The 15,195-nt window shown below is 41.9% G+C and overlaps 1 protein-coding gene across 1 annotated transcript in view; it reads right to left on the bottom strand.

Annotated features, from left to right (window-relative positions):
* Positions 1-15,195, bottom strand: part of DOK6 (docking protein 6) — a 249,730-nt gene that overhangs the window by 143,352 nt on the left and 91,183 nt on the right. The window contains exon 3 of the mRNA XM_045850074.1: positions 14,706-14,820. Coding sequence (XP_045706030.1) covers positions 14,706-14,820 — 115 coding nt within the window. The remainder of the gene's footprint in view (positions 1-14,705; positions 14,821-15,195) is intronic.

Here is a 15,195-nt window from a genome sequence, read left to right as displayed (position 1 = left end):
AATAATAATATGAGACTAAACTCTCTGCATCGTGCACTCACAACCGTAAACCTGCTTTTGCCCCACCGTCTATTCACTATCATGTGTCAAATGTGTAGTATGTGCCAGGCTTTGTTCTTTTGGTATTGCATGTTATCATAATCCCATCGGGTGACACTGTTCCTGGCTCTGCTTACAGAGGGGCCATCGGGGCACAGGGAGGATTTGAACTCAGAGAGTCTGGCTCCAGAGCATGTTCTTGACCATGACTTTGCAGGGAATTTGTTAAAACAGTTAGTTCTATCGACTGTTTAAGGGAAAAGAGTCATGTGGTGATGCTGATGGAGGCCAGCTTGGAGTGAGTGACATTTTGAGAATATAACTTAGCCATCAGACCTACAGCAGGGTACAGCCCTGTAAGGATATAAAGTGAACCAGCACCACATTTATCAAAAGGGGAGAAGTTCACAAACACAACCACGAGGGAAAATGTCAACTTGTCCAAGAGTGAAGTATGGAATACATTTTTATAAATTTCAAAAATACATTGAAAAACTCCTGACTTCTAGAAATAAATGTAAGTCAAATGTTTACTAAATAAAACATGCAGTGCATACAACACAATTCTAGGGGCTGATGTAATTGTTAACAAAAGCACACATCATATTTTACCACATTGGATTGACTTATTAAAGTGGTTGGTGGGTTCACAGGGTGTTTGTAGTACTAGTATTTAGGTTATTACCATTGGATGCTGTTTTAATGATACGTAAAATAATGAAACAATGCGTGCTAATTAAACAACGTCTAGAGTACGAAGAAATAAGGAGAACCTCCCCGACACTCCCCGACATAGGCGAAGTCACTGGTGTGAATTTTCTTTTTTTTTTAAGATTTTATTTATTATTTTTAGAGAGGGAAGGGAGGGAGAAAGAGAGAGAGAGAGAAACATCAATGTGCGGTTGCTGGGGGCCGTGGCCTGCAACCCAGGCATGTGCCCTGACTGGGAATCGAACCTGCGACACTTTGGTTCGCAGCCCGCGCTCAATCCGCTGAGCTACGCCAGCCAGGCGATGTGAATTTTCAATCCGTTGTTTGATGACACAGACATTTGTGTGTGCACACTCCTGCGTGCTCAAAACATCGGGCTCACTTTATGGTATATTTTGAGAACAGCACTTTTTATTTAACCTGCCTCTTTTCAAGCCAATAAACACAAACGTACATCACCCGTTGTAACTCCTACACGTTGGTTAGCTCATTCACTTTTCTATTTTACAAAAAGCACAGCGGCGCTCCTCCCTGTACGGCCCTTTGTCTGTTTTCTAACTTGTTGGCCTATGACCTCGGCCGTCATCGCTGGAAAAGGCCTGTCTTAGGGGCTCCACAGGGGCATCCCGAGAGGCACGTGCTGCCGAAGGAGAACTGCCCTTTTCGTGTCCTTCAGACACACCCCTGGGCTGGGGAAGTGCCGGCCCGCGGAGGTGGTAGCATGGCAGAGAGAGGCCGGCGAGGCGGCGCTGGGACTGAAGGAGCAAGTTTCCTAGTTCTTTTCCTTTGCTGGCACTTGCATATTTTCCCTTAATCCTTTCTTCCTGACAGCTCCCAGTTCTCTTTCCGCAGCCTGTGGAAGCCCCGGGCACTGTCCCTTGTCCAGCAGTCACCGTGCGAAGACGCACCCTTGTTCCACGCTCCTGACGGCGGAGCTGAGCCAGGACTGCAGGTCCGACGGCCTCGGTTCCGCTCTGCTCCCCGGGGCTCCAACCCACGCCTCTCGAGAGGGTGTTCGCTTTCATGTAGGCTGAGCTATGCATGTAAACGTTGCATTGTACTTAGTGCTTATTTCTAAGTACTTTCAGGACATAAAGTCAGCCTTATTTACGGAGCGAGAAGGCCCACATCACTTTGATAACCATAAAGAATAAGTACTTTGTAGTTTAAAAAGAAAGAGCTTTAACTCGCCCCAGGTGTGTTCAGGACAAAGCCCAAACTGCAGCCCTGTCTCAGCTGTTTCAATTCTTCTGCCCCGATGCCCAAACTGCTTTAAAAACATGAGGAATTTCATCATTTCTCATTTGCATTGGCACACGGAATCCATATTTCTCATTACCTTCCTGTTGACACCCATTCAAAATCTTCCACAAATAACGTTTTTAAAACCTAATTTGGAAGAGCTCCATATTAATAGTGGGGCTGTCGTAATAAATGATGACAAACTGCGTGGTTTAAAAACAACACAAACGTCCCCGGCGGGTGTGACTCAGTGGACTGAGCGCTGGCCTGCGAACCAAAGGGTCTCTGTCTGGATTCCCAGTCAGGGCACACGCCTGGGTTGAGGGCCAGGACCCCAGTGGGGGGGTGGCGCGAGAGACAACTACACATTGATCTTTCTCTCCCTCTCTTTCTCTCTCCCCCTCTCTAAGAATAAATTTTTAAAATCTTTAAAAAAGACAACAGAAATGCATTCTCTCCCTGTTCTGTTGGCAGGGAGACTGGGAGATGGAAATCCAGGAGTCAGCAGAGTGGGCTTCTGCGCGAGGCTGTGAGTCCCAGTCTGCTCCAGGCCTCTCTCCCGGCAGCTGGTGGGTGTCAGCAATCTTGGCGCTCCTGATCCTTCCTAGCCACATCTCTCCAGTCTCTGCCTACGTCTTCACACTGCTCTGTTCCTCCGTGTCTCTGTGCCAAACTTCCCTCTCCTTTCTCCTACAGAAATACAAGTCACTGGGCGGACCCAGGGTGACCCTCATCAACTCTGACCTCATCTGGGCTTGGCAGCATAAAGTAGCAGGGTGGGGACTTAAACAAATCCTTTTGGGGGAGGGGCACGATTCAACCCATTACAAACGCTTTTAAAAAAATTTAAATATATTTTATTGATTATGCTATTACAGTTGTCCCATTTCCCCCGCTTTATTCCCTTCCTCCCTGCACACCCCCTCCCACCCGCTTCCCCTGCCCTCCTCAGTTCATGTCCGTGGGTCGTACATATAAGTTCTTTGGTTTCTGCATTTCCTATATTATTCTTAACCTCCCTTTCTCTATGTTGTACCTACTGTTTATGCTTCTTATTCCCTGCGCCTTTCCCCCATTCTCCCTCCACCCCCTTCCTGCTGATAACCCTCCATGTGACCTTATTACTGTGACTCTGTTCCTGTCCTAGCTGTTTGCTTAGTTTGTTTTTGTTTTTTTTAGGTTTAGTTGTTGGTAGTTGTGAGTTTATTGTCATTTCACTGTTCATATTTTTGATCATCTTCTTTTTCTTAGATAAGTACCTTTAACATTTCATATAATAAGGGCTTGGTGATGATGAAGTCCTTGAACTTGACCTTATCTGGGAAGCACTTTATCTGCCCTTCCGCTTTAAGTGATTGTTTTGCTGGATAGAGTAATCTTGGATGTAGGTCCTTGCCTTTCATGACTTTGAATACTTCTTTCCAGCCGCTTCTTGCCTGCAAAGTTTCTTTTGATGAATCAGCTGATAGTCTTATGGGAACTCTTTTATAGGTAACTGTCTTCTTTGCTTTTGCTGCTTATAAGATTCTCTCATTATCTTTGGTCTTGGGTAGTGTAATGATGACGTGCCTTGGTGTGTGCTTCCTTGGGTCCAACTTCTTTGGGACTCTCTGAGCTTCCTCAGCTTCTTGGAAGTTTATTTCCTTTGCCAGATTGGGGAAGTTCTCCTTCATTATTTTTTCAAATAAATTTGCAATTTCTTGCTCTTCCTCTTTTTTTTTCCGGCATCCCCCCTCCCCCATGATTCAGATGTTGGAACATTTAAAGTTGTCCCAAAGTTCCTAAGCCTCTCCTCATTTTTTGGAATTCTTGTTTCTTCATTCTCTTCTAGTTGAATGTCATTTCTTCCTGCTCATCCAAACCATTGATTTGAGTCCCAGTTTCCTTCCTGTCACTGTTGGTTCCCTGTACATTTTCCTTTATTTCATTTTTCATAGCTTTCACTTTTTCCTCTGTTTTGTGACTATACTCAACCATTTGTGTGAGCATCCTGATTACCAGTGCTTTGAACTGTGCACTTGATAGGTTGGCTACCTCTTCACTGGTTACTTATATTTTTTCTGGAGCTTGGATCTGTCCTTTCTTTTGGGCCATATTTCTTTGGGCATGCCTATTATATTGTGAGGGGAGGATCCTTAGGTGTTCACCGGGGCGGGGCAACATGGGTCACTGCACTGTGACGCTGTCTGTGGGGCAGGAGTCCCAGAGGGAACAATGGTGCTTGTTCTGCTCTCTGCCAGATTTCAGTCACTTCCCCACCACCCACCAGCAACGTGGGCCCTTCTGGTGCTGATTCCCGGGTGGGTGGTTTGTGTACGTTTTAGGACCCTGTGGGTCTCTCCAACAACCTCTCCTGTGAGGCTGGGAGTCTCTCCCGCTAGCTCAATCTGCACAGGTGTTTGCAGTCAGAGGTTTGAGGCTTTATTTCTGCACCTGGAACCCTGGGTTGTGGGTCTGTCTCGCTCCCCAGTTGCTCCTCCAGGTTTATCTTCACATGAAAGTGGGATCACTCTGTCCCCCAGCCGCCACCTTGTCAAGAGTCCTCTCCACCTGGCTGCCTGTCTCCACCCCTCCTGCCGGTCTGGGTGAGTGTTTTTTCTTTAACTCCTTGGTTGTCAGACTTCTATACAGTTTGATTTGCTGGCAGTTCTTGTTGTTTTTTGTTTTTAAATTTGTTGTCCTTCTTTTGGTTGTGTGAGGAAGCACAGTGTGTCTACCCATGCCTCCATCTTGGCCAAAAGTACAAACTTTTTTTATTGTAAAATTGTTTTGTGGTACAAAAGATTTTGCATTTTGACCTCATCTTATTGTTTATAGTGAGTCTTTTATGAATATACAGACATATAAGGATAAGTTGGCAAAAAATACATTCAGTCTCAAAGCCTGTTCCACTATTGAATAATAATTGTTTAAAACATTTTTAGAGAGTTGAAATAAAAAACACATTTTTGTTAGTTTACCAAGATAGGTTACTATGTTAAGAAAAATACTTAAATTTTAAGTCCTCCCTCAACACTTCAAATAAATGTTTTTCCTCCCATAAAAATATTCAAACTCTCTGCATCAAAGACTTCAAAAGTCTGGCACCTCACTATACATAGTTTGATTTCTTAGAACAGTTCTGTGTAACAGAAGAGCAGATGGTATAATTTTAGAGTGACACATCAAAGGTAATTTCTTCATGTAAATTCTGAAAGTAAAGCAAAAATACATTTTCTTAATATACAGGAATAAGGAACGACACCTCCCTATCACACCATTTGCCAGCTGACACTCATGCATGTTAATTGTTTATAAAACTTGAAAAGTACTTTGTCAATTCTTGCCCCAATAGTAGTTCTAAAAGTGCTTTTTTTGGTGCTTCATGGATTTGAGGGGGATCTACTTGCTTGCCTCGGAGGAGGCGCACAAGGGTCCCCTGACGTGTCACTACATGACAGGACAGGCAGAGGACCGGCAGAGGCAGCCCAGCAGGAGGACAGCAGCCAGGGGTGATGAGAGCAGGTGTGGGGAAGAGAGGGCCGCCTGGGCGTAGGTGCTGGATTGTACTCTCAAGTCATCGTTCCCTCGAGTCTATTCATCTTTCGAGAATGATTAAACCAGGGCACATCAGTATCATGCGTGTTGCACTTAACTATATATGAGGGTGGGCCTCCCCAAAACTGGAGGGCAGGCTGCTTATAGTACGGGCTTCCCCCACTAGGTGAGAGTTCTAGGAACCCATCTGTACCAGTGCACCAGCTGGTGTTATTGTGAGAGGCTGTGTTCAGCTTCAGGGAATTTTTCTGAAGACTCTTTCAATGCATTTGCCCATTTCATGATGGGTGGTTTATGAGTGCACTTGTCTACACCGTGCTGAGTGTTCAGCAGTTTTGGACCAAAAACTGCATGGCCCCTGGGCCTCAACCTCCCTATTCAGCCGATCTTGCCCTGAGAGACATTCCCCCCTCCCCCAATGAAAAAAGTCCTCAAATAGAAATGTTTTGCTGATGTGGAAGAGGTGAAACAAAAAATGGCAGAAGCACTAAAAGTCAGCCACCAAAATCAATGAGTTCAAAACCTGTTTTGAGTAGCAGAAACAATGTCTTGATAGTCATGTATTGCATGAAATGGAGAATACTTTGAAGGTGACTGAAGCTTAAACATGTATGAATAAATACACAATTGTTTATGAACAAATTCCAGTTTTGGGGTCCCTCTTCCTATACTTTGATTAATTGTTTATCAGGTTATATATTTCCTTCTAAGAATGAATTCCTTTTTGTTTCTAGTGTCCCAGGACAAAAACCCCTTTTAGGAGTGGTGCACTAGCCACAGTCAAGCCAGGTGGGGTCAGCCGACCCCAGCCGTGCTCTGGCGGCCTGAGCGGGAACTGCATCTCTCAGACCACTTCACCTACATGTGTGCCACACACGCACCTGGGCACTGCAAGGTAACCAGGGCTTCTCAAGTTTTGCTCAGATTGTTTCTGTCTGTGATTTGTTTATCATGTCAACCTAATAATCGTGCCCAAATTTTGCCAAATATTTAATCTTTTCATGACACGTTGCACTTGAAATTTTGGCATTTTTATTCAATGTGAGTCTGCAAAGAGTATTAGAAGTTTAAAATCTCTGGATCAAAAGGCAGTTCCATTTTTAATGTTTTGTGCTATCTTCATGCTGCTTTCCACAGGGGCTGCACCAGGCTGTATTCCCATCAACAGTGCAAAAGGGTTCCCCTTTCTGCACATCCTTACGAACACTTGTTGTTTGAGGATTTATTGATGATGGCCATTCTGAAAGGTATGAGGTGGTATCTCATTGTGGTTTTATTTTGCCTTTCTCTGATGGTTAGTGACATTGAATATCTTTTCATATGTCTATTGGCTATTTGTATGTTTTCTTTGGAGAACTATTTATTCAGGTCCTTTGCCCATTTTTTTTAAAATTATTTATTCTTTGCCCATTTTTTAATGGGGCTTTTTTTTTGGATTTTTTTATGGTGCTGAGTTTTGTAAGCACTTTGTAATTTTTGGATATTTACCCCTTATCAGATGTGTCAGCAAATATATTCTCCCATTCTGTGGGTTGTCTTTTTATTTTGATCCCACTTTTTGGACTATATCCAAAGAAGCCCAAAAGACTAATTCCAAAGCACATAAGCACCGCTATGTTCACTGCAGCATTATTTACAATAGCCAAGATATGGAAGCAGCCCACGTGTCCATCAGTAGGTGAGTGGATAAAATAACCATGGGACATTTACACATTGGAATTCTCCTTGACCATAAAAAAGAAGAAAATGTTATCCTTTGCGACAGTATGGACGGACCTGGAGAACATTATTCTAAGTGAAATAAGCCAGTCAGAGAAAGACAAACACCATATGATCTCACTCATATGTGGGACCTAATGACCAAACAGAACTAACAAGCAAAACAGAGACAGACTCATAGATGGAGAGCAGATGCCAGGGGTGGGGGGTTAGGGGATGGAGGGATTGAGCAAAAAGGAACAAGGACCATGGATGACAGTGTGGTGACTGCTGGGAGGAGGGGTGTATAAAGGAACTAAAAGGCAATGGAGAAATACAATGAAGATTAAATACAAAAAAATTGAAATTAAAAAGAAAAGAAAAAAATTAAAGTCTCATTACACTGTTACTACCACACAGAATTCAGTCTCTCTAAAGAAATAACCTCAAAATCCCAACACATTTCAGATCAGGTAAGGCTACTAGCTTCTTTATTATTTTTTTTTGTATTTTTTATGATTTCTTCCAAATCTTAGCGGTATAGCTAAGAAGCAGATGGCTATAAACCAGCAACTCTATTGCACTGTGACTGAGTCAGCTACAAACACAAGTTGTTCCAAGTTCATTCACGTTCTCTTTTGTACCGAACAGTCAGTAAACAGAAATGTCTTCCATTATCCCCAAAGTAAATGGACTGCTCGTCAACAAGCTGACTGCCATCTCTCGAAGTATGATGTTTATCTGCAGACCCTGTGTCTCTGAGCAGTCACAGTGAATATCTTTTTCCAATGTCACACTCTAATTCCATCACCGGTGGAAGTGGGGTTCTTGTGGTAGGAAAAGGAAAAGAATTTCCTTAGGATGTGGCTCGGTGGTATGGTCATTGAGGATGTATAATGAAGGGGGTTCCCCCTGACTTCCCGAAGTCCCACCTCCATCTGTCGCACCACGGAAAAAGTCCAGTCTTGTCTTTGGTGAGGCCAGGATGAAGGCCACTGCCCAGAGTCCATGCTCCATATTCAAGTCCGGCCCAGCACCCAGCTGGCTCAGCGTGTGTTTCCAGCTGCGGCCCATTTCGGGCTCCCTCCTCCTGGAGCCCACGTGTGGAGTCACAGGGCCATGGGCCGTGCAACTGCTAGAGCCACGTGGAGAGAAAGGCACGTGCACCGCGTGAGTGCAGGTCACACGCAGCAGACAGCTCTTTCGTTCCCTTGGGATCATCACATCAGCTCGGATGTGGCGCAGACCAGGTACCTTTTCAAAATGACCGATGAACTTCCCAGGCTTCCACAGGCTGCAGACGGGTGTACCTCTTAACCAATCCCTTCTCTCCCCAGGCTAGACTGACAGGCCTCTTTGGTCCAGCACTGCTCCCTGTGCCGGTTTGGCTTCTACTGCACATGCGCCTGCCTTCCCCTGTGCCCACCTGGCAGTCTGGGACTGGAGTGAGGGCGTGAGAAGTGTTCATTCTTCTGGCGGAGACGTGCTGTCATCCCCTGGGGTGGGAAGCTGCGGCTTCCTTATGGAGCGGAGCGGGCAGACTTGTGCTTCCCAGTTTATTAAACTCAACGTCTAGTTCCCCTTTTCTAGCTAAATACCAATGGTAGCAATTTGACTTCTTAAATGCAATAAAATCAATTTTCTCCTTTGCACTGGTTGTGAGTCAGCTGTTATTTGGGTTATATCAACTATAGTTTAAGAATTTGAAGTCATATTTGATTGTATGAATAAACGATCATTAAAATCTATTAGTTGTTTTATTGGCTTACTTCTGTTAAACTAGCTTTGTTACCACAAACACAAAAACAGTTCTATAATCTGGGGTGAGTGCCTGATGTGTAGAACCTTCATACGAGGGACCCTTTCCTCATTCTTAAGCATGAATTGAGTCCTTCCAAAATTAAATAGCCCATATGGTTAAAAGTATTTCTTAATATTATGTATACATATACACATTCTTTATTATAATATTCATGAATAGCAATTGGACTTCACAGTAAGTTCCATTCACCTATGTCCAAGAACAGATTTTTGTCTAGTGCCTAAATCATTAATAAAGATGAATAATAAGTTTATTTCTAATGTCTACAGATTCTAGGTCACAGGTGGGAACAAACACAGGTTTTGTAATTGCATATATAATAAAAATGTTAATCAAAATATAGGCTTAAGTGCATGCCTATTACCTGTCATTTTAAATTTAAGAAGGATTTTTGGCTAAATCCTTTTTGGACTTAATAGGAAAGATTATGAGAAGCTCAAGAGGCAGAAACCTTAGAGAATCCTCTGCAAAAAAAAATGCTTTCTTATAAGGCTCAGTACTAGCTTTATAAAATAAAAATACATCTTATTGACTAACATAAATTTGTGAGAAAGTGAGGTTGTATTAGAAAACAATGTCTCTCAAAAATAAGGATATAGAATTTGTGAAATATGAAAATAAACTGAAATGTGATATACTTATATCCAGGTATTTCAGGTACAAAGCAATACTTATGCAAAACCTTAGAAAAATAATTATGAATGTATGGATATGTTAGGATTTGGGTTTTTTTGCCCAATATATTTCATTTTAATGTGGGATAATTTATTAATTTCATAAATATACCACTATGAATTTTGAATGGGAGAAAGTATTAAGATAACTTTATTATATTAGAGAATAAATTCAATGCCACAAATAGTTTTTTAGGAAACGAATTGGGTTTCCAGGCTTTAAATACTTCTTACCATAAATTGTTTGGAGATAAGTTTTGGGGTTTCATATATAGAAAAAGCTCTCTTTTGGGAGAAGAGACAAGAGTGTCTCTTCTCCCTAAATGAAGGGGAGAAGGATCTATTACCCAGTCTCTGGGATGCCAACATCTGAGCTGTGTGCTCCTTAATTTATTAGACATTGACTTGAGCTTGAACATGCTCAGCCTACCCGCCCCCACAACCAGGGCTCCTTTTCAAGGAACAGGCAAAATGCAGAATTTCTCATTTGTATCCCACTGTGTTTTATCACAGAGTCATTGCAGCAGCCCTGATGGGTCATGGGTGTTCACACGCACATGCACAAACACACTCACATATGCACACACACACACAGCATTGCTCATTTGCCCTCACCCCGCCCCCCACTATCACAAACACGGCAATCTGTTATTTGGCAATTTAAATAATTTTACCCATGGTGATGCCCAATTAGTCCATAAAATTTGTTTTCAAAAAGAAATGATCTCTTTGTAAAAAGAGTATGATTAATATATCATTATAACAAAACTTAAATATAAATTTTATTCATTCATGGGTTCACTAAGCCAACAAATTCTTATCAGCACCACAGTGCTGGGAATTCCAGGCTGAGAAAGACAATATGGTCATGTCTGCATTCGGCTTCAAATCTGAGAGAGTAGAGGGATTTTGAATGGGGCATGGGAAGTCCAAGTTCAGTGTGCTATGGGAGTGTAGAGCAGAAGCACCAAGTAAGATGAGGGGCAGGAAGGGCAGGAGGCGGGTGAGGTGTCTGCACTGGCAGCACAGAAGCTGGGAGACGCTCACAGGAGGTCTCCATGGCAGCAGGGGCAGGACCTGGACATATATACTGGAGCATGTATCTTGGTGCTCATAAAACAGACACAGGCTACACAGGTGCCTGTTTAGGATTATTTTTGTTGCTTGCTGTTATGTCCATTTCTTTTTACCATAGTAGAATATACCAAGTACCTTTTCTTCTTGCAACTCTCTCCTTACCCTGTTTTTTAACTTAAAAATACATCATAGTTGACATTACAGATAAAGGGTCTAATTTTTATTTTTTGAGATAAGTGCAGATTCATGTGTAGTTATAAGAAATATTATAGAGAGATCTGTGTACATTTTTCCCACTTTTCCCCAATGGTAATATCTTGCAAGATTATAGTATAATATCACAACCAGGATATTGATATTATTTAGATGTTTGCAGTTTTACTTGTACTTATTTGTGTGTGTGTGTGTGTGTGTGTGTAAATTCTGTATAATTTACCACCTGTGTAGGTCTGTGAATGCACCATTACAATCAAGATAACTGTTCAGTTTCAGTAGAAACTCATGTGACCCTTTTATGGCTTCATACTCCCTGACCCCCACCCCAAATCCCATTCCTAACCTAAGCAACGAATGAGTCCTCCATTTCTAAAGTTTATCATCTCACAGATGTTATAGATTGAGTTACCAAGTACCTAATCTTTTGGGTTGGCTTTTTTTTTTTTTCAACTGGTGTAATTCACTTGAGATTCATCCAGGTCGCTGCATAGATCAATAGTTTATTGCTTTTATGACCGAGGAGTTCTTCATGATAAGAGTGAACCCCAGTTTGTCGCAATGCATCTGGGTCCTCTCCTGTCTGGCACCATTATGGAGAAAGCTGCAGTGAGTGTTTTTGTACAGGTGTGTGTGTGTGTGTGGGGGGGTGTGGTATGAACACGCTTTCATTTTTTTTCTGAGAAAAATGTCCAAAAGTGCAATTGTTAGGTTCTATGATAATCACATATTTAATTGTACAAGAAGTTGCCATACATTTTCCAGAATGGTTATACCACTTTATATTTCCACCAGCAGTGTATGAATGATCTGGTTTCTCCAAAACCTCACAAGCATTTGATGGTGTTACTATTGTTTTTAATTTTAGCCATTCTGATAGGTGCTCACTGATATGTCATTGTTATTTTAATGAGCATTTTTCTGATGACTAACTTAAAACATCTGGATCTATTCATGTGCACATTCCTACATACATAATTTCATGTAAATTACATTTATATGCTGGGTATTGTCTCCTGTTCATTCTATTGTCTTACTTCTCCTGCTTTGCTTGTCTGTTTTCCCCCATCTTCCTTTTCCATCCACCTCAGTATCATCTTCCCTCACCCTGGTAATGCTTGTTAAACACACACATAATACTCTCTCCCATTATTTATTTTACAAAATGTGATCATTTCAGTATATATCTCTCAGTATATAGAAATGTTTTCTATGAAGTTAACTGGTTTAATTAGAATGCGTCCTAGTGATTGCATATTATTTTAGGATAAGAATATACCATAGCTTATTCAATAGTTTTCTTTTTCTTTTCTTTTTTTTTAATTTTTAAACTTTTAAAAAAGATTTTATTTACTTATATTTAGAGAGGGAAGGGGGGGGGAGAGAGAGAGAGAGAGAGAGAGAAACATCAATGTGCGGTTGCTGGGGGCCATGGCCTGCAACCCAGGCATGTGCCCTGACTGGGAATTGAACCTGCGATGCTTTGGTTCGCAGCCCACGCTCAATCCACTGAGCTACACCAGCCAGGGCTCAATGGTTTTCTTTATAGGCACTCACTGGTTTCTCATTCTGTCGTCATCACACAAAATGTGCTTAAACCCACATCCACGTGCCAGCGCACAGGTCCACATGGGTATGTTCCGAAAAGGTTCACAAGTCAAGGGGATGCATATTTATTTCATGACAGTTGCCAGTATTCTTGAAAAGATAATTGGAATAATTCACACTCCCACGAGCTGTTACTAGAATTGCAGTTTTACCTGTGTTTGCGTTAGAAATAAATGTCACAGCTCTCTCTTCACTCTTGGCTTGAATCTTCTCGCTGTTTTGATTTTCACATCCTGACTGCTCTATAGTTCGAGTCTTGTCATTTGCAAGCAAAGGCACCCAAATTCCTTGAAAGTACCTTCTTTTCTCCCACTGGCATGTGCCACGAAGACCATTTTTAAAAGTTGTGCCATTGTTTCTTAAACGTGATTTATTACTAGGTTCAAGCACGCTATTATATCATCACATAAAATATGGTTTAAAAAAACAAATAATGCCTTCACATAAATCATAATCTAAACAAACATTCTTCTGCCTTTGTATTTGGGTCTAGTTTTAGCCTCCCTCCCCAGAAATTCTGATCTTGGGAATTAAGCTCATTCTGTTAGCAAAGGGTCCTTCGTTTCTCAAAAACCTTACATGAGCCATGAAACCACCATGGCTGCGAAAATAAGTAAGTAAATAAATAACTAAATACAATTTAAAAAATGTTTCAACTTTGGACTTGCGGGTTACAAATCTGAACTGTATTTCTGAATTATGCTGGAATATACTTCAATATGGCCTTCTCATCTCAAATAATAGAGTCCAGAGCGGCCTAGGTTTCCACAACATGGCTCGGCATAATTTCCAAGATGCAAAGCAGTTGTGAACATTGATGCTTGAAGTACACCATCAATAGTGAACATGATCCTCTGTTTATTTTCGAAAACCAGTTTTCTGAATGCCATGGGTTTTAATGGGACACGTTATTTCAGAGCTCAGAAAACAGTGACACGGTCGTAGGCAGTTTGAAGACAGAGGAGAAGGAGGCAGTAGGATCTGGATGCATGAAAACATGATCCCAGCGAGGATGCGAGTTCCGTTACAGAATAGGGAGTTGCAACACCAGGTACCAACAGCCTTCTGTGCAACTCCAAACAGTTGGCTTTAAACGATGAAATGAAGTCGGATGACAAGTGAAATGCATAGCAGAAGGGATGAAGTACTCAAGGAAAGAAGGACACTCTGATAAATTCTAATTGTTCAGTAAAACTGAGATAACACACTGTTTGTGAGTAGTGTTTATCGCGTGCTCCACTGCCAGTCAACGTAAAACATATCAATATGCTTCCCGAATACAGTGTGATAATAGTAGGTGCGGAGGTGCGAGTAATTTTATTTAGGCAAAATGACATTACTGGTTTTAGAATAATATCACCTGGTAGCATTGACTTCCATATACTTTAACTATAAATCCAGAAGGGTTTATTCTTAAAGTACTCAATAATTCTTTTCCTAAACATTTAGCTATTATTTTAGATTCCCATCTTTCAAACCCTTAGTGCTTTTTGCTTCCATCCATTCTAAAATGAATGTGCTGTTTCATTAAGTAAAATCTTTAAAAAACCGTAACCGGTAATACATTATACAGCACAGGAACTGCAAAATGAAAAATTCTGCAAGTTCCAAGTAGAGGCTGCTCTGTGTCTCAATATTTTATGAAGTGGGCTACTCAAATCCAATCATGTATTTACTTGCAGCTTGAGAATCTGTGAAAGTAACCGACTGCCACCCTTCCACCAGTCCCTTTCGTTATTGTCCTCCCAAACGCCCCTACCGCACCCGGCGAGAACCAGAATGCACCTTATAACCTTGCCCTAACGACATCCCCCAGGCACTGCTCCCTTAATTCTCCAGACTTGAACGGAAACCCGAACAGTCCTCTGACCACCTGGGAGCAAAATCCAGACACTGACAGATAATACACAAGCACCAAAAACGCCTGTAAAAACCACTCTGTTGAGTTTCTGAATAAAGCCTTCTAGGGCGCATTCTCATCACAATAAGCCATCCTATTCAGCAGTGCATCTTAATTCATCTGCTCCCCTGTCTCAGAAGCAGCGCGGTTCCCTCCAGCTGCAGACGGGGCTATCATTGCTTACCTGACTCACAGGCAAATGTCTTGGATGTTTCATCATGAAAGATAATGGCCACCGCGTGCTTCTTTGTCTCCCGAGGCAGTCTGGTTATATTTTTGATGTTGTGCAGTTCGGTTACCTTGGAAGAAAAAAATATTTTTGAACTTAGTGTACAGTGTATGCTGCATACCAGTGTGCTTCAACAAAACGATCAGTTATTCCTCCCTTATCCCACGTTTCCAGTGGATATTGGTACTCCCTTCTAATTAACTGTGGCCAAAAACAGCACAGGAGACGACAAAATGTCTTCCATTATGCCCTCAGTTTTGGTCATTGTTACCTGAATTTTGAAATAGTCTTAAGATTACGTAGAGGAATAGCTCCATGTGATCAAGGGCTTTGTGCTTGTATTAAAACTGTATCTCCTGCAAACAACAGCACTGGTGCTGCACAGGAGATTCCCAATCAACTTCTACTGAATTTTGACTGGATTTCATTTCTCGCCTCGCTCCCA

This window comes from Phyllostomus hastatus, unplaced genomic scaffold, assembly GCF_019186645.2.
Source record: "Phyllostomus hastatus isolate PE091 unplaced genomic scaffold, TTU_PhHast_1.1 phas_contig_80, whole genome shotgun sequence".
NCBI lineage: Eukaryota > Metazoa > Chordata > Mammalia > Chiroptera > Phyllostomidae > Phyllostomus > Phyllostomus hastatus.
The sequence above is the reverse complement of the archived record's forward strand: the minus strand, read 5'-3'. Positions and strand labels throughout refer to the sequence as shown.